This window comes from Gorilla gorilla, chromosome 4 (assembly GCF_029281585.2).
Source record: "Gorilla gorilla gorilla isolate KB3781 chromosome 4, NHGRI_mGorGor1-v2.1_pri, whole genome shotgun sequence".
In the NCBI taxonomy this organism is placed as follows: Eukaryota; Metazoa; Chordata; class Mammalia; order Primates; family Hominidae; genus Gorilla; species Gorilla gorilla.
In genome coordinates this window covers 41379679-41399034 of record NC_073228.2, presented here as the reverse complement: position 1 = coordinate 41399034, position 19356 = coordinate 41379679, and the positions used below count along the sequence as shown (strand labels likewise).

The window sequence follows — 19356 nt, the reverse complement described above, 5'->3', positions numbered from 1 at the left end:
GTACAGTTACGGAGGCTGAAGAGTCCACAGTCCAGGGGCTGCATCTGGAGAGGGCCTCCTTGTTGGCGGGGAGTCTGCAGAGTCCCAAGGCCATACAGGGCATCCCATGGCAAGGGGACCGAGCATGCTAGCTCAGGTCTCTCTTCCTTCCTTCCTTTCTTTTTTTTTTTTTTTTTTGAGACAAGGCCTCACTCTGTTGCCCAGACTGTAGATTGGAGTGCAGCGGCGTGATCTTGGCTCACTGCAACCTCCGCCTCCCAGGTTCAAACGATTCTCCTTCCTCAGCCTCCCGAATAGCTGGGATTACAGGCGCGCGCAACTACAGCCCGACTAATTTTTGTATTTTTAGTAGAGATGGGTTTCACCATATTGGCCATGCTGGTCTTGAACTCCTGACTTCAAATGATCCACCCACCTCGACCTCCCAAATTGCTGGGATTACAGGCATGAGCCACCACGCGCGACCTCAGGTTTCTCTTCCTTTCTTATAAAGCCACCAGTCCCACTCCCCCAGTAACCCATTCACGCATCAACCTATTAATCCATAAATGGATCAACCATTCATGAGGGCTCTGTTTTCATGACCTAATCACCTGGTAAATGCCTCCCCTCAATCCTGTCACACTGCGGTGTAAGTTTCAACATGCACTTTGGAAGGAACAAATATTTCAACCATATCACCTAGGTACCTCACATAAGTGGAATCATCCACTATTTGTCTTTTCGTGACGGGCTTATTTCACTTAGCATAATGTCCTCAAGGCATATCCATGTTGTAGCATGTGTCAGAATTTCCCTCCTTGTAAAGCTGAATGATATTTCATTATATGTATATACACATTTGTGTGCCCATTTATCCGTAGATGGGTTGGGCAGGACACCAAGCTGGGCAGGGTGGTGACCAATGGAGCAGAATGGCCTCACCTGCCCCAGGAGGACTTACCCTTTACCTCTGTCCCTCACAGCATTGCAGGGACAGACTAGGCCCCATGTGAAATATAGATTCAGAAGACTGCTGTTCTGGTCAGCCACAGTGGCTCACACCTGTAATCCCAGCACTTTACTTTGGGAGGCTGAGGTGGGCCAATTGCTTGAGCTCAGGAGTTGGAGACCAGGCTGGGCAACATATGGAGATTCTGTCTCTATAAAAAATAAAACATTTTAGTCAGTAGCCAGGCATGGTGGTCCTGCAATCAATCCTAGCTACTTGGGAGGCTGAGGCATGAGAATTGCTCAAACCCAAGAGGCAGAGGTTGCAGTGAGCCAAGATCGCACCACTGCACTCCAGCCTGGGTGAGTGAGACCCCATCTCAGGAAAAAAAAAAAAAAAATCTGCCATCCCAAATAACAGTGGACAGGCCGTTGTCTCCCTGTGCCTGTCTGACCCCATTTTTCCTACCCCCCGCCTCCCTCCAGGGCATTAACCTGTCTGGGGGCCAGCGGCAGCGGGTCAGTCTGGCTCGAGCTGTTTACAGTGATGCCGATATTTTCTTGCTGGATGACCCACTGTCCGCGGTGGACTCTCATGTGGCCAAGCACATCTTTGACCACGTCATCGGGCCAGAAGGTGTGCTGGCAGGCAAGGTGAGGCCTGCCAGAGGCTAAGGGGGCTAAGGTGAGATCTGAGGCCCGAAGAGAGAGCTGGTGAGGGGCTGAGGGGTTTGGATGAGACCTGGAGGTGTGGGGGGCGCAAGAAGTGGGCATGTGGGTTGGGCATCAGGAGAAACCTGTGGGGACAACTCCCCCACCTGCGAGGTTCTGAGCAGGCTGTGGCGAGCACAGGGTGAGTCACCCATGTGCCTGTCCAAGCTCCCTGGCACATGGGCACACTTCACACTCACTCTGTGGCTCCGTGCCTGTGCCAGGGGTGTGCTGGAGGGTGGTAGGGGTGAGAGCCTGCTGCCTTCTCCCCAGACGCGAGTGCTGGTGACGCACGGCATTAGCTTCCTGCCCCAGACAGACTCCATCATCGTGCTAGCTGATGGACAGGTGTCTGAAATGGGCCCGTACCCAGCCCTACTGCAGCGCAACGGCTCCTTTGCCAACTTTCTCTGCAACTATGCCCCCGATGAGGACCAAGGGCACCTGGAGGACAGCTGGACCGGTATCTGCCATCCTGGGCTCTCTGATTCCCATGCCTTCCCAGCATTCCCCCTGTCTGGGGTCTCTGAGTGTGTCTAGACTGGCCTAGTGTTGTGCCAGGCAGGTTCTGGGAAACTTGGGCCATCTGTGTGATGGTCACCAGAGGGAAAGTAAACTGGACATAGTCAGGTCCCACTGCCTCCTCCACCCTACTCTACCCTAACTGTGGGAACTCAGATCCTCCGCCCCGGTCTCAGAGCCTGTTTTCTTTCTTTCTTTCTTTCTTTCTTTCTTTCTTTCTTTCTTTCTTTCTTTTTCTTTCTTTCTTTCTCTTTCTTTCTTTCTTTCTTTCTTTCTTTCTTTCTTTCTTTCTTTCTTTCTTTCTTTCTTTCTTTCTTTCTTTCTTTCTTTCTTTCTTTCTTTTTTTCTTTTGAGGCAGAGTCTGGCTCTGTCGCCAGGCTGGAGTGCAGTGGTACAATCTCAGCTCACTGCAACCTCTGCCTCCCAGGTTCAAGTGATTCTCCTGCCTCAGGCTCCCGAGTAGCTGGGACTACAGGCACGCGCCACCACGCCTGGCTAATTTTTGTATTTTTAGTACAGACATGGTTTCACCATGTTGGCCAGGATGGTCTCGATCTCTTGACCTCGTGATCTGCCCGCCTCGGCCTCCCAAAGTGCTGGGATTACAGGTGTGAGCCACCTTGCCCGATCTCAGAGACTGTTTTCCATCTGTTGAAAGCATAGGAGGGCCCAGGCCCAGCTTGTGTGGCAAGGCTGCTTCATGGATAAATAGTTTGGCAAGTATGCAAGTGCTTAGCAAAGCCGCTTATTTATCAACCAAAATTTATTGGACAATCACTATATACAGGCACTGTTCCAGACACTAAGCTATAGCAGTGAGCAAACAAAAAAATTATAGTCCTCATGGAGCTTGTTGACGTCTCTGGGCTCACAACATGCCCCTGGCTCCTTGTTGCCCAGACCCAGCTCCCCAGCCCCCAATTCTGGATTGGCTCACAGACCTTTTCCTGGGCTTTCTTGCCTATGGCTATACATACAGCCAACGTGCCTTGAGCATTTACCAAGTGCCGTGCCCCTTGCTCACACACTGGACACATTTTCTTTTAAGCCTACAGTCATGCAGATTTTTTTTTTTTTTTTTGAGACAGTTTCTCACTCTGTTGCCCAGGCTGGAGTGCAACGGTGCGATCTTGGCTCACTGCAACCTTTGCCTCCTGGGTTCAAGCGATTCTCCTGCCTCAGCCTCCCGAGTAGCCGGGATTATAGGTGCCCACCACCACGCCCGGCTAATTTTTGTATTTTTAGTAGAGACGGGGTTTCACCATGTTGGCCAGGCTGGTCTCGATCTCCTGACCTCGTGAGCTGCCCACCTCAGCCTCCCAAAGTGCTGGGATTACAGGCGTGAGCCACCACGCCCGACCAAGGACGTGAGTTTTAAGCTCGGCCAGTCTAACTCCAGAGCCCAAGTTCCTAACCCTTGTATTTGAGTCCGTTTCTCCATAATTTGTGAAGAGTTTTTCTTGTTGCCTAACCCAAGTCTTTCTTGTTGCCCTTTCAATCCGCCTCATTTTATTTTCATGCTTGTCCACTGAACCCCTTTCATTAGAGTGGGGAATGGGAGATACCAGGGGCTTGCAGGGAGAACTAGCTGAACCCTATCTCCTTCCTCCCACCCCATCGCAGCGTCGGAAGGTGCAGAGGATAAGGAGGCACTGCTGATTGAAGACACACTCAGCAACCACACGGATCTGACAGACAATGATCCAGTCACCTATGTGGTCCAGAAGCAGTTTATGAGGTGAGTTCCTGAGAGCTCCCAGCCCTCCCGGAGGCTGTATCAGGGCTCCCCAAGCCCTGCCAGGTGGGGTGCAGGTTTCTCCCTGACACTCCCAGCCTCTGTCCTGGGGGGTGCTTGAGGCCCCCTCCCTGGGCCTGACCAGCTGCCTCCACAGACAGCTGAGTGCCCTGTCCTCAGATGGGGAGGGACAGGGTCGGCCTGTACCCCGGAGGCACCTGGGTCCATCAGAGAACGTGGAGGTGACAGAGGCGAAGGCAGATGGGGCACTGACCCAGGAGGAGAAAGCAGCCATTGGCACTGTGAGTCGGTGGGGCAAGAGGGGCTGGAGGGGATGGACAGGCAGGCCCCAGCAGCCCCAGGGTTTATGGAGTCCCCTGTCCCTGACTGCCATGGCTGCTCCCTACAGGTGGAGCTCAGTGTGTTCTGGGATTATGCCAAGGCCGTGGGGCTCTGTACCACACTGGCCATCTGTCTCCTGTATGTGGGTCAAAGTGCGGCTGCCGTTGGAGCCAATGTGTGGCTCAGTGCCTGGACAAATGATGCCATGGCAGACAGTAGACAGAACAACACTTCCCTGAGGCTGGGCGTCTATGCTGCTTTAGGAATTCTGCAAGGTGAGCTTGTGGGGGTGTCCAGAAGGGGCTCCAATATCCCTTCTTCTCTGGGCTGCCAGGCCCCCCAAACTGTGCCCTTGCATCCAAGCCTCCCTAACCCACTCTGATCAACCCGTGTCTCTGATTCTGCCCCTTTGTGCCCGCTCGCTAGTCCAGGTGAACCAGTGCCCTCTGCCTTCTCCAACAGGGCTCTTGGTGATGCTGGCAGCCATGGCCATGGCAGCGGGTGGCATCCAGGCTGCCCGTGTGTTGCACCAGGCACTGCTGCACAACAAGATACGCTCGCCACAGTCCTTCTTTGACACCACACCCTCAGGCCGCATCCTGAACCGCTTCTCCAAGGACATCTATGTCATTGATGAGGTTCTGGCCCCTGTCATCCTCATGCTGCTCAATTCCTTCTTCAACGCCATCTCCACTCTTGTGGTCATCGTGGCCAGCACGCCGCTCTTCACTGTGGTCATCCTGCCCCTGGCTGTGCTCTACACCTTAGTGCAGGTGTGGGGTGGGCGTGATTCCAGTGTGGGCGTGGTGCTAGTATGGGGCGGGGCAACACGTGGGCAGGGGCAGCAGGGGTGGGACACTTCAGGCCACCAACATTACAGAGTTTTGTTAGGGGCAGTTGTTGCTTAACATTTATGTTAGGGGAGCCATTACTTAACCTCTTTGAAACTCATTTGCCTCACCTGTAAAATAGAATGACTCATAGACCTTCCTCATGGAGCTGGTGAGAGAATAAAATGAAATAGTTATACATTGTAGCTGGCACTGGGACTTTCCTGTTGGCTTTTTTTTTTTGGGGGGGGGGACGGAATCTCGAGTCTCGCTCTGTCACTCAGGCTGGAGTGCAGCTGCACGATCTCAGCTCACTGCAACCTCCGCCTCCCAGGTTCAAGCAATTCTGTTTCAGCCTCCCAAGTAGCTGGGATTACAGGCATGTGCCACCACGCCCAGCTAATTTTTGTAGTTTTAGTAGAGACAGGGTTTCACTATGTTGGCCAAGCTGGTCTTGAACTCCTGACCTCAAGTGATCCGCTCACCTCGGCCTCCCAAAGTGCTGGGATTACAGGTGGGAACCACCATACCCAGCCTTCCTGTTGGCTGTTTTTTGATAAAACATTGTCAACAGTTTGGGACACATTATCCTTTCCTTCCTTTTATACATATCTAAACATACGTGTATGCATGCGTTTAACATAGATGAGTTGATAACCTTCAGATACAGCTAACTGTAAAAGGCCTTTGCAGACACTGAACTCCTGTTCTGTAATGAATTAGTCAGTTCCCGGGGATAGATGCTCAACACCTCGGTATAGCGACCATGATCTAGGCTGTGCTCTGTGCTGGGCTAGGGGAGAATCAGATAGACATCCTGTATAGCCTGGATATCTGAGGCCACAGAGGAGAGGATGGAAACTGGAGGCAGAGCCGTGTTGTTGTGGGGTTGAAGCAGAGATGATCAGAGGGAGGGAATGAATGACACATCAAGGCCCCAAGTCTTGGGTCCTTGGAGGTGGGGGAAGGCAGCGATGTCTCGTGGTGGGAGTGAGGCTGGCTGGGAGGACTCATCTGAAAATGGATGAGTTCAGAGACAGGCAGGACTGAGTTGGGGGTTCCATGGCCCTGACACCAAACTCCTTCTCCCTCCATCAGCGCTTCTATGCAGCCACATCACGGCAACTGAAGCGGCTGGAATCAGTCAGCCGCTCACCTATCTACTCCCACTTTTCGGAGACAGTGACTGGTGCCAGTGTCATCCGGGCCTACAACCGCAGCCGGGACTTTGAGGTCATCAGTGATACTAAGGTGGATGCCAACCAGAGAAGCTGCTACCCCTACATCATCTCCAACCGGTCAGAAGCCGCCTCCCTCGCTCCCTGCTCCTCCAGGAATTCCCAGCAGGCTCTCTCGTGTTCAGGGTCCTTGTCCCTCCTTTCCCCTAAGCAGAAAACTGGCCCCGCCCTGCCCCTGCCCCATTTCCTCCTCATCTGATCCCCCACAGGTGGCTGAGCATCGGAGTGGAGTTCGTGGGGAACTGCGTGGTGCTCTTTGCTGCACTATTTGCCGTCATCGGGAGGAGCAGCCTGAACCCGGGGCTGGTGGGCCTTTCTGTGTCCTACTCCTTGCAGGTATGAAGGGCCTGGACCCCAGGACAGGGCCACCAATGGGACAGAAACCACACAGGTGTTCCAGGCATCTCCCGAGTGCCCCTCCCTGCTCAGTATGGGCACCAGCCACAGGGTCTGTTCTCAAGGACTGTGAGAAAAAAAAAAAAAAAAAGAAAAAAATCAGTGAGTTGACAAGTTTATAACCACACACCATGGCTGGATGTTCCTACTTTCCTTCCCCAAGAAGCCCATGTTCTCACATTCAGAAAGAATTCTTTTGAATAATCTCTGTCCTCAAACCCCACATCTCTCTCCTGCTCAGCCGTCGACCTTGCCTGACACCTCACAGTTCAACTGGAGAGACCCCCATCAGCAGGAGATTGTGCTGCAGGCTGAGCAGGTCTTTGTGGCTGGAGAAACAAAATGTTTTAAAAGCCCAGAAGAGGGACTGGGTGCAGTGGCTCACACCTAATCCCAGCACTTTGGGAGGCCGAGGTGGGCGGATCACCTGAGGCCAGGAGTTCCAGAACAGCCTGGCCAACATGGTGAAACCCTATCTCTACTTAAGTACAAAAATTAGCCAGCCGTGGTGGCGGGCACCTGTAATCCCAGCTACTTGGGAGGCTGAGGCAGGAGAATAGCTTGAACCTGGGAGGCAGAGGTTGCAGTGAGCCAAGATCACGCCACTGCACTCCAGCCTGGGTGACAGAGCGAGACTCCATCTCAAGAGAAAAAAAAAAAAAAGTCCAGAGGAGTTTTCTTGCTTTGGGGTGTTGTAGAAATGATCTTGGAGCTTAGCCCCAAAGGACAAACAGAATTTCTCTTGTCTCTGGGCAAGTTGTAGGCTCATGTGACAGGTCAGGACAGTGTAGGGCTGGCATACGGCTCACGTTCACATGCTTGCAGAGAAAGTACACAGACGAGGTGACTGAAGCCTGGTCTGCAGGTCAGGCAGGTCATCCTGATGCCATCTTGTACTGTCAAAGAGTCACCTAACTGCAAACGGAATTTTTGTAAAGCAGATCACATTGTTAATGCCTCAGGTGGCTCAAACCTTGAACGCGTTGGCAAACAAAAAACAATCCAGAAAGGTCAATTTTCACAAAGGTCAGTGTGCACATGAATCTACTTGTTAAAATGTACATTTTGATTCAGTAGACCTAGGATGGGGCTCAGGACTCTGCATTTTGATCAAGACTCCTTGGTACACAAAGTGTGGCCCATGGGCCAGTTGCATCACCATCCTCTGGGAGCTTGTTAGAAATGAAGAATCTCAGGTTCCAAGTCCCACCTCAGACTACAGAATCCGGCGTTGCATTGTAACAAGATTCTCTGGGAAGTCTTATACATATTAAAGTTGGAGAAACAGAAACCAAGGCGAGGTGGTCCTTGGTTAAGTCTGCACTGTCACTGCCCGAGGGAGTCATTCGTGATTACAGCCCCAGCTGGCATGCCTGTGGGCTTGATCCAGGCCCACCTGGGTCATCCATGGGCTAGGATCCCATGGATGGGCACATGATCCAGGAGTCTGAACTCCTCCCAAAGCCATTACGGTGGGGAGGGGAGATCGCCGTACGTATAACCCAGTCCCTTTGGCCAGGTGACATTTGCTCTGAACTGGATGATACGAATGATGTCAGATTTGGAATCTAACATCGTGGCTGTGGAGAGGGTCAAGGAGTACTCCAAGACAGAGACAGAGGTGGGTACTGGCATGAGCCCGGGACAGGGGGAATCTGAAGTAGCTGGGGAAGAAAGCTTGGTGGCCCTCTCTCCCTCAACATCAGGGCCTGCCACGTATGGGGCTCTTCATTCATTTACCCATTCACTCCTTACTGAGCATCAACCAATGCTCTATGCTAGGAGGTGTAGAGAGATCAGAGTTGAGCAAGACGGTGTTTGCCCTCAGGTGATTCTGATTTGGTGGGAGGGGTAAGACCTATTGCAGGGCTTTGCTGTGGATGACCAGATCTCTGGCGTGATGCACCTGGAGAGGGCAGATGAGGGAGATCCTTCAGCTGGGGTGACCAGGGGAGACGAGCTTAGATGAGAAGGATGGACAGGCTTTGATAGACTAAGTAAGATGGTGGGGTGGGCAGTGGGAAGGTGAGCATTCCAGCCAAAGAGACCAGCCTGGGCAAAGGAGTGGAGGTGGGGCAGCATGCCCTTTGTTGGGGAAAAGGAGTTGTTCCCTTCTGGGGGTTCCAGACTTTTCTCCACTGCCCCCTCTCATGGTCACACCTCAGCCCTCTTCATGCCCAGAAGCTGCAGCATCAGTGTCAAGCATCCCATCTTTGGCCCACGCTCCTATCCTGCTCGCTCTCATGCTCCAAGTCCCCCACTGTCACAGCAGTCTGCCTTCACTGGGACTCCCAATCCCATGACCCCCCTTTGTGTCTCTGTCCATCAGCTTCTCTGCCTTCACCTCCCTCCCCGGCCAGCCTAGAGTCTATGCTCCACCAACACAAACGCTCTCACCTGCCTCGCCCTTCTCTTTCTTCTCTCTCAGTTGTACTCACCTCCAAAACCCACCCCAGCTGAGCCCACCAATCTGCCTTCTTCATGCCTGCACTGAGCACTTAAAACCTTGCAGGAGGCAGGGCACAGTGGCTCATGCCTGTAATCCCAGCACTTTGGGAGGCCAAGGTGGGTGGATCTCTTGAGGTCGGGAGTTCAAAACCAGCCTGGCCAACATGGTGAAACCCCATCTCTACTAAAAATACAAAAAATTAGCTGGGCGTGATGGTGCACACCCGTATTCCCAGCTACTTGGGAGTCCAAGGCAGGAGAATCGCTTGAACCCAGGCGGTGGAGGTTGCAGTGAGCCGAGATTGCGCCACTGCACCCCAGCCTGGATAACAGAGTGAGACTCTGTCTAAAAAAAAAAAAAAGCTTGCAGGAGAAAAATCACTGAGTTGACAAGTTTATAACCACACACCACGGCTGCATGTTCCTGCTTTGCTTCCCCAAGAAGCCCATGTTCTCACGTTCAGAAAGAATTCTGTTGAAGAATCTCTGTCCTCAAACCCCACATCTCCCTCCTGCTCAGCCATCGACCTTGCCTGACACCTCCATAAAAAGTGGGTTCTAAGACGTGAACTCCCTCAACCTTCCTCCCTCTCAGTCTTTAAACCCGCCTGTGTCTCCTTCACCGTTGTCTCCTTTTCACTTTTAGCAGGAATCATCCCTTTCTGTTTCAAAGCCCAGCCCCTCCATTTCTTCTCATGGCCGCTTGAGGACCTGGCTTCCTCAGTCCCGCCCTCCATCTCCTGTCATTCTTGCTCCCTCTGTTGGACGCTTCCCATCCACATGCAAAAATATTCCATCACATCTTCCATTCCAGACACACACGCAAACCCTCCCCCCTGCACTCCACTGCCCCATTTCTCTGCTCTCCTCTGTCATGAAGCATGGTTTAAAGTATGGTCTCTACAAGCTGCGTCCGCTTCCTCATCAGCCTTGATCTCATCTGCCTCCTGCAGTCCTCTTTCTGGCCCTCGCTCCACGGAGACAGCTCACCAGTGACCTTCCTGGTTCCAAATCCAGGGGACGCTTTTCTGTTCTCGTCTAATTCAACCTCTTAGCAACGTCCCAATAAAATGACCTCTCCCTTCCTTTTGGAGTCCTCGTGGATTCCGTGGCCTGCATTGCACCCGCCAGTCCACCTGCCTGACCCCAGCCTGGCTTCCCCAGGCATCACCCTCTGGCCCCTCACCCCTCACTGTCTGGGAGCTTCCAGTTCCCCTGCTTCATGTCTAGCAGCCCAGTTCCTGCATGGATACCCATGCTCCTGTCTCTGTATCCTATAAATGTCTGCCCTCAACCCCACGGCCCGTTCTCTGACGCCTCCTCGAGAGACCAATCTGTGCCTGCTGCTCTGCTTTTTCACCTCTGGCCGCGTGGTTTCTCCTGCCTCGAAGCAGGGCTGGCTCCACAGGAATAGTCACAGCGTCCCCACTCCCGGAAGAACTGCGCGTTTAGAGTAATGCTCTGCCGTCAGTGTCTTGACATTCTCCATCATTCTTCAACAAGAAGCCTCAGGTTTTCATTTTGCACTGGGCCTCCCAAATTATGTAGCCAATCCTATCTCAAAGCCACCATCATCTTATGCCCTGCCAGTCTATTCTGCTTGTAGCAGCCAAGAGATTAAAAAAAAAAAAAAAAATCAAATCACGTCATTCCTCTGTGTACAGCCCTCTAATGGCTTTGCATCTTAATCAGAGTTAAAAAAAAAAAAATAGTCCTTAAAATGGCCTGCAAGGCCCTACATGATGGAGCCACCACTACCTCAGCCTCTTACCTCTTGCCTTTGCCAGTGTGCTCCAGAACACACCTAGAGCCATTTATGCCTGCTGTTCCCTCTGCCTGGCATGCCCTCCCTCCAGATATCCACTTGGCTTGTTCCCTCACCTCCTTCGGGTCTTTACTAAAGTCTGCCTCCTCCAGGAAGCCTTCCCTGACCACCCTGTATAAAGCAGCAACACTAAGCACTTCTTGGCCCCTAGCACTCATCACTTCTTGCATTGTATAGATTTGCTTATCTGTTGATTATATGCCTCCCTCTACTAGAACATAAATCTCACGAGGGTGAGGACTGTTTCAATGGGGTACCATTGTGTCCCCACTGCCTGGCACTGGGCTGCCACCCAGTAACAATGAATGGGTAAAGGTAATGAGAGGGGGAGTTAGGGCAGGCAGGGAGGGCACTTCAAGGAATATAAGGTGTGGCACAGTGGCTCACACCTGTATTCCCAGGACTTTGGGAATCCTCCTAGGCAGGAGGATCCCTGGAGGCTAGGAGTTCGAGACCAGCCTGGTCAACACAGCAAGACACAGTCTCTTCAGAGTTTTTCTTTAAAAAATTAGCCAGGTGTGGTGACACAGGCCTGTAGTCCTAGCTACTCAGGAGGCTGAGGCAGGAGGATGGCTTGAGCCCAGGAATTCAAGGTTGCAGTGAGCTATGATTGCACCACTGCACTCCAGCCTGAGTGACAGAACAAGAACTTGTCACAGAACAAAACAAGTTAGCCAGGCATGGTGGCATGTGCCTGTTGTAGTCCTAGCTACTAGGGAGGCTGAGGGAGGAGAATCACTGGAACCCAGGAGTTCAAGGCTGCAATGAGCCATGATTGAGACCCTGTCTCTAAAATTTAAAAAAAAAAAAAGGAACATGGGCAAGCAGAGAGACTGGGAGGGGAAGGACAGGGGAGTGTTGGAGTAGGTCTGTGGGGAATAAAGTCAGAGGGATAAAGGAGTCATTGAACACAAGGCTGAGCCACAGGGGTGCCAAGGACCCTCCCAGGGACCATAGTTGGGAAGGATTGAGGGGCCTTGGGGGAGAGAGACCGAAAGGTGAAAGAGGGCTTCACTGGGCAGCTGATGTGACCCCATCTGCCCCTCCTGCCAGGCGCCCTGGGTGGTGGAAGGCAGCCGCCCTCCCGAAGGTTGGCCCCCACGTGGGGAGGTGGAGTTCCGGAATTATTCTGTGCGCTACCGGCCGGGCCTAGACCTGGTGCTGAGAGACCTGAGTCTGCATGTGCACGGTGGCGAGAAGGTACGCGTGGGGTAGACGGGCCTGCGTGTGTGTTCATGCCTGCAGACACGGCCACAGCCCTTGTGGGGAGCTTGGGTCTTTTGAGAGCGCAAGTGCTCCAGCCACATGTTTGTTCGGCCTCCAGGGGAGTCCTGGAGATGCGCCTTTGACCTCTCAGCTTCCCCCTCAGAGCCCCTTCCCTTCTCCGCCCAGGTGGGGATCGTGGGCCGCACTGGGGCTGGCAAGTCTTCCATGACCCTTTGCCTGTTCCGCATCCTGGAGGCGGCAAAGGGTGAAATCCGCATTGATGGCCTCAACGTGGCAGACATCGGCCTCCATGACCTGCGCTCTCAGCTGACCATCATCCCGCAGGTAGGAGCCTGGCATGCGCTGGCCACACTCACCAACGGCCCTGGAGGCAGGCCCCACCTTGTTCTGTAGCTTTAGGATGGAGACTGGGACCCCAGTCTCAGAGGCTTGGGCAGGTGGGGAGGGACAGACAGCAGGAAGCAGAGCCATCAGTGAGCCACCCGTCATGGATCTGGAAAGCTCAGACTTACCCTGCCCAATCAGGCCCTGTCCTTTGACCTCCTGGGCCAGCACATGGGGAAGGATCCCTCCAAGAACCTCTTCCCCCGAGACATTCTGTCCTGGTCTTTTTGCACAGCTCTAATTACATTTCACTTTTTCTGTCTCCTCTGGGGTATTTTTTGTTTCTGCCGAGTGGACACTTTGGAGTCAGATTAGTGGCTCTGGTTCCTGCTTCAACAGAGGTCTTCGTGATTGGCAAAGCTGAGGTTTATCACTCCCCTACAGGCAATTTTCTATCTCTTTGGCCATTGTGTCCCCTGGGGAGCTGGAAACAGAGTGGGAATGCTGCCACCTTAATCACTCTCTTCTTCCCTGGACCTGGGGCCTATGGCTCCTCATAGGGCCTAAGCTGCCTCCCTCTGAGGCCACGTTGTATCCCCAGGACCCCATCCTGTTCTCGGGGACCCTGCGCATGAACCTGGACCCCTTCGGTAGCTACTCAGAGGAGGACATTTGGCGGGCCTTGGAGCTGTCCCACCTGCACACGTTTGTGAGCTCCCAGCCGGCAGGCCTGGACTTCCAGTGCTCAGAGGGCGGGGAGAATCTCAGGTAAACACTGGGAGTGCAGAGGTCAGGAACTGCAACCCTCCCTGGGAAACCCTGGCGGGTGCTGAGAAACCTGACACCAATGACACAGAGATGAGGCCAGCCCGGATGTGCACAGGGCTGTCCTTTCGTATTGAGCTTATTCCGTGTGCCAGGCATGGTGTACTGCCCCGCCGACTCCTCACACAAGCCCCAGCAGTGGTCCATGATCCCACTTCACCGGTCAGGGAACTGAGGCTCAGAGATGGTAAAGGGCTTGACCTAAGTTGCACAGCTGGGAGAAGGCAGGTCTGGGATTTGAACCAGCTCTGGGAGATTCCAAAACCCTTTGAGGAAGCCCTCTCCCCTCCAGAGCTTTCTTACAGCCCCAGATTTTATGTCCTCAGCCACTGGGCTATGCATTGGAGGGGCCAGTAGTCACCTCTTACTCAGTCTAAAGGTTGGAGATACCTATACCTGTGCTAGCTGTGTGATTTGGGGCAAGTTGCTTAACCTCTCTGTGCCTACTTTTCTTTCACTCTAAAAGGCAGATAATAACAGTCCATACCTCTTTGCATTATGCTGCCCAATAAAAAACAAAGCAGTCATGCATATGAAACTAATGTTTTTTTCTCATAGCCACACTTTTTAAAAAGGAAAAACAAGCAAAATAAACTGTAATACTATAACTTATTTAGCCCAGTATATCTAAAATATTATTTCAACACATCATTGATATAAGTATTAGAAATATTTTGCGTTTTTTCCTACAAGTTTGAAATCCAGTGTATATTTCACATTTACAGAATGTCTCAATTTGGACTAGTCACATTTCAAGTGCTAATAGCCACATGGGGCCAGTGGCTACCACCTGGACAGAGCAGTGTTAGGGTCAGTGTGATCACAGGAAAAGCGCTTCGCTTGGCTGCTCCTATAAAATGTCAGCTTTTCCCCTCCTCCCTTCCCTCCATCTTTTCCTCCTCCTCCTCCTCTTCCCTATTTTCATTTTTATATTCAGTCCATACTCATGCACCCTCCCCAGACCTCAAAAACTAAAACAAGGCCAGGCACAGTGGCTCACGCCTGTAATCCCAGCACTTTAGGAGGCCAAGGCGGGTGGATCCCTTGAGGGCAGGAGTTCAAGACCAGCCTGGCCAACATGGTGAAACCCTGTCTCTACTAAACACACAAAAATTAGCTAGGTGTGATGGCGGGCGCCTGTAATCCCAGCTATTCGAGAAGCCAAGGCAGGAGAATCGCTTGAACCCTGGAGGCGGAGGTTGCAGTGAGCCAAGATCTCACCACTGCACTCTAGCCTGGGCGACCGAGCGAGACTTCGTCTCAAGAAAAAAAACTTTACATTTGCCCAGCACTTAACAATATTCAAAGCACTCTGGCCTCCACTTTCTCCTTTAATCTTTACCATGGTCCTGTGGGCCAGAAACGAGCCTCCACAGTTTGAAATGATTTCCTCGCAGCAGTTCAGCTGGTAAGGGGCAGAGCGGGGACTCTGGCTCTGTCCCAAACCTTTCCTTGCTGTATCACAGCCACCTCCCTCACCTGGACAACTGGTGGGACTCCCTTGTCACCCAGGCAGCCCTTAAGACTAAATATGCATCTTAAGTGGCTCTCACTTACATAACCACGTGGGGGTGGCTGGCGGACAAACATGGTCTCTCCAGACCCTGTGCCCCATGACTGTCTCTTGCTTGATCCATTCTTCTCACCTGCTTGCTCTCAACACTTCCCCCAGAGCATGCCCCACCCTGACACATGCTGGGATCAGAGACAGAAATCAGCTCCCCTCCTCCCTCACTGAGCTTGTAGCCACTTTAAGTATAACCTGCGTCCTGTGCCAGTTCCACCATAAATCAGCCCTGAGTTCTATCCGGCGGCTCATTCTGCTGCCAAAACCTTCATTAGTTGCGGGAATGGGCCAGGGAGAGAGCCCGGACTTTACTCCGGCTGTGGTGACTCACGCCTTTGGGAAGGGCTGAGGTATTTGTCCTTGGATGTGGGGATGCTGTGGCCTCTGGTTGGGAACACAGCCTCGTTTTGTCTGCTGGCTCTGGCTTCCAGAGCAGGAGGCTGAAGGCGTGTGTCCTGCTCCTCCTTTACCTCCTCAGTGACCAGACACAAAGAGTACCTGGGTGTTCCTCTGCCCTGCCCTTTTCTTGTCCCCAAAGCAGAGCCCTGGCCTGTATTCCCTATGGGGTGGGAGGTGACTGCCTGAATTGTGTGATATTAGGCTCAGCAAGATGGCATCGTGTGGCCTATTTGCAAATATCCAAGAAGAGCCATGCAAGTATGTTCTTACTAAGGTGTAAATGACTGATAGAGTGAAGCAGAGAAACATCACGGCACTAGCTGAAAAGCAAGGATGGGGAAGAAAGCACCGAGAGAGGAGGCCAAGGGTGCCAAGAGCAGACCAGGGATTTCACAATGCCTTTTAGCACTGGCTCATTCCCTAAGGCCCCTCATTATCCCAATGGTGTCCAGACCTCTGCTCCGTTCTGGAGGGCTGGGCTGTGGCAGAAATGGGAGAAGTCAGACAGAAAACCAGTCCTGGGCCGCTGAGGAGTGAAACAGGTCTGGGAATGAGGCCCAGAGGCAGGTGGGAGGCCCCCAGCTGGAAATGCCTGCCTTCTCCACTCCCAGCGTGGGCCAGAGGCAGCTCGTGTGCCTGGCCCGAGCCCTGCTCCGCAAGAGCCGCATCCTGGTTTTAGACGAGGCCACAGCTGCCATCGACCTGGAGACTGACAACCTCATCCAGGCTACCATCCGCACCCAATTTGATACCTGCACTGTCTTGACCATCGCACACCGGCTTAACACTATCATGGACTACACCAGGTGGGACACGGAAACCTGAGCAATGGGGAACCTGGTGGGGCCACCTGGGGCATCAGGAATGGGCAGGGCAGATTAGGGTTATCTGAATAAGGCAATGTTCCTGGGATTGCTAGGGCATGGCAGGCAGAGCAGAGTTTCCCAAGATCTAGACAGGGGGCAGACCAGAGTGGGGTGGCCTGGGCTCAGGGGTGGGGTATACAATGACATTTTCATTTTCTTCTTCTTCTTTTTTTTTTTTGAGACAGAGTTTTGCTCTGTTGCCTAGGCTGGAGTGCAGTGGCTCACTGCAACCTCAGCCTCTCAAAGTACTGGGATTACAGGCGTGCACCACCACATCCGGCTAATTTTTGTATTTTTAGTAGAGACGGTTTCACTATGTTGGCCAGGCTGGTCTCGAACTCCTGACCTCAAGTGATCCACCTATCTCGGCCTCCCAAAGTGCTGGGATTACAGGCGTGAGCCACTGCACCCAGCCTCAACAATGACATTTTCTAACACATGGGGAAGGGCACACTGGGCTCCACAGGCACTGTCTTTGTGCACAGGCCACTTGCATCCTGCCTCCTCCATGAGGCAATGTAAGGGGAACTAGAGGCTTCATGCTGAGTCCCATCACTTCCTAAGAAACCTGCTGGCAGAGTGCCTGCATGTCCCTCACCTTATTGGTGTCTCACAGCCACTCTGGTCACAGATGAAGAAGCAACTCAGGTGGCAGCTGGACTGTGACAGCACCATGAGGAGCTGAGCCTTATGGGGAGAGCACTGTGTCTGGAGTCCCAGGCTGCTGTGTGACCCTGGGCAATTTGCAAAACCTTTCTGAGCCTGTTTCAAATGAAAATGATGCTTCGTGGGATTGTCGTAGTCAATGAGGGCTGGGCACAGTGGCTCACACCTGTAATCTCAGCACTTTGGGAGGCCAAGGAGGGCGGATGACTTGAGGTCAGGTGTTCAAGACCAGCCTGGCCAACATGGAGAAACCCTGTCTCTACTAAAAACAAAACAAAACAAAACAAAAACAAAAATTTGCCGGATGTGGTGGTGCATGCCTGTAATCTCAGCTACTCGGGAGGCTGACAGAGAATTGCTTGAACCCAGGAAGCAAAGATTGCAGTGAGCCAAGATTACGCGAGTATACTCCAGTCTGAGTGACAGAGTGAGACGTTGTCTCAAAAAAAAAAAAAAAAAAAAAAAAAAAGTTGGCCAACGTGGTGGCTCACACCTGTAATCCCAGGACTTTGGGAGGCGGAGGCAGGCGGATCATTTGAGGTCAGAAGTTAGAGACCAGCCTGGCCAACATGGTGAAACCCTGTCTCTACTAAAAATACAAAAATTAGCCTCTCATGTGGCAGGCACCTGTAGTCCCAGCTGCTCAGGAGGCTGAGGCAGGAGAATCACTTGAACCCAGGAGGCAGAGTTTGCGCCACTGCACTCTAGCCTGGGTGCAGAGCGAGACTCTGCCTCAAAAAAAAGAAAAAAGTCAATGAAAGATACTTAAACTGCAGGTGATCCTGAGAAATGACAGTGTCCTCCCCAGCCCCTTGCTCTAATTCTTGAGCTAGGCCCTCCAAGGATGACGGGAGGGGCCATGCCCTCAGAAGCTTGTGGCTTCCTTGGAGAGGCAGACCACTCCCTCATTGTGCCAGATGTCAAAGTGTGGTGCTGGAGGTCGAGGAGAGAGGGCTGGGTGACTCAGAAGCCTCACGGGAGTGAACTGGCCCTGGCCTGGCAGGCTGCGCTCCCTAGAAACTAGAGGGGAGGAGGAGGCAGGAGGCTCAGACGAGTCTTCTTTGAAGGAGTATAGTGGGAATACCCCAACAGGCCTTCATTCACTCAAGAAACACTTGCAGGACGGTGGAGTGGGAAGGGTGCCATGGACAGGGCAATGGGTCAGAACTTGCTCTCTTGGAAGTGCCCCCATGCAGCCGGCAGTGTCTTGGGAGCCAAGCTGAGAATGCCTGATGCTACCCTCTGTCTGTTCCATCCCTCTCCTACCCTCACCCCCCACTCCCATTTAGGACCCCACTGGGAGAAGGGAGGGTGGGCAGGAAGTGCTGAGCCCTGGGTTTGGAGGAGGGACAGGGCTGGGCTGAGAGGACCTGTTCCCAGGCCTAACCAAAACTGTTTCATTCACCAGCAGCCCTAGGGTGAGGGGCTTGGATGGACCTTGGAGGTTGGGAGTTCATTCATTCTAGTGGAACAGGCAGAAATTAATCAAATAATCATGTGTAAATAGGGCCCATAGGAAGGACGCAAAGGCCTGTGTGTGCAGGCCAGAAAAAGACTATCCACACAGGGTGGCCAGGGCACTTTCTCCTGTAAGGAAGGGATGCACCAGCCAGGCCTGAAAGAATGAGTAAGAGTTGGAGGATGGAGGTGGGGCAATAAGGTAGGCAGCGAGCTGAAAATTGCAGGCAAAGGATATAACACATGCCCCAAGGCAGGAGAGTACAGGAGGCAGGAGAGTACAGGAGGCTGGAGTGCATGGGAGGGAGGCAGTAGAACCAAGATGGGGGTGGAGAACAGGCCGCACTCTGCTGCACTTTGAGGACCATGGGAGAGCATTCAGTCCTTACCCAAGAGCAATCAAAAGCCACTGAAGACCTTGATTTTGGAGTCAGGGTTGGGATCAGGGGGGCGGTGGCCAGGCAGTGATGTCACAGACACAGTCCTTCCCAGGACACATCTGGGAGCCCAGTAGGCTGAGAATCAGAATGCAGTCAGCCCCCTCCCATGGAGGAGCACTTCTCCAGGCTGGGGAGAGCCCCTTCCCCTCCTGCCGTACCCTGGTGGAGCCAGCCCACTGGCCTTGTACCAGGTGCACCCGGTGAGTGGTTGGTGGGAGATTCTAACCCTGGGCTCAGGCCTAGCTGTTTGTGTGTGAGCTGGAGACCCACCGAGCAGCAGCAGCAGCAGCAGCAGCAGCAGCCGCCACCAGATTTGCAGCCCAAGCCCCAGATTCCAGTGTCAGCCTCGCTGCAGCTGGTTTCCTGCCGTGTGCTTTTGTGAGCCGACACAAAGCAGATGGATGTGCACAGAGCCCAGCGCACAGGCCCGTGGCTCCCTGCGCACAGCCTGCTGAAGTCCTGTGACCCCGGCAAGGGGAAGGGCTCATTAGGGAAGGTTTTCAGAGCCCTGACTAGCAGAGATGAATAGGACCTTGTGTTTGATCCCAGAAACCGCTTCACTTGCCAGAACTAACAGAACGGCTAAAATAACCAGCCTTGCAAGTGT

The 19356-nt window shown here is 53.0% G+C and overlaps 1 protein-coding gene across 2 annotated transcripts in view; it reads left to right on the top strand.

Moving 5' to 3' along the window:
* ABCC3 (ATP binding cassette subfamily C member 3) overlaps positions 1–19356 on the top strand; it is a 57387-nt gene that overhangs the window by 37281 nt on the left and 750 nt on the right. For both annotated transcript variants that reach the window (XM_004041372.5, XM_063706265.1), the window contains 13 exons: positions 1417–1584; positions 1915–2104; positions 3787–3901; positions 4056–4200; positions 4308–4515; positions 4703–5013; positions 6169–6368; positions 6518–6644; positions 8224–8325; positions 12031–12177; positions 12370–12528; positions 13130–13296; positions 15931–16125. In XM_004041372.5, the coding sequence (XP_004041420.1) occupies positions 1417–1584; positions 1915–2104; positions 3787–3901; positions 4056–4200; positions 4308–4515; positions 4703–5013; positions 6169–6368; positions 6518–6644; positions 8224–8325; positions 12031–12177; positions 12370–12528; positions 13130–13296; positions 15931–16125 (2234 nt within the window). The remainder of the gene's footprint in view (positions 1–1416; positions 1585–1914; positions 2105–3786; positions 3902–4055; positions 4201–4307; positions 4516–4702; positions 5014–6168; positions 6369–6517; positions 6645–8223; positions 8326–12030; positions 12178–12369; positions 12529–13129; positions 13297–15930; positions 16126–19356) is intronic.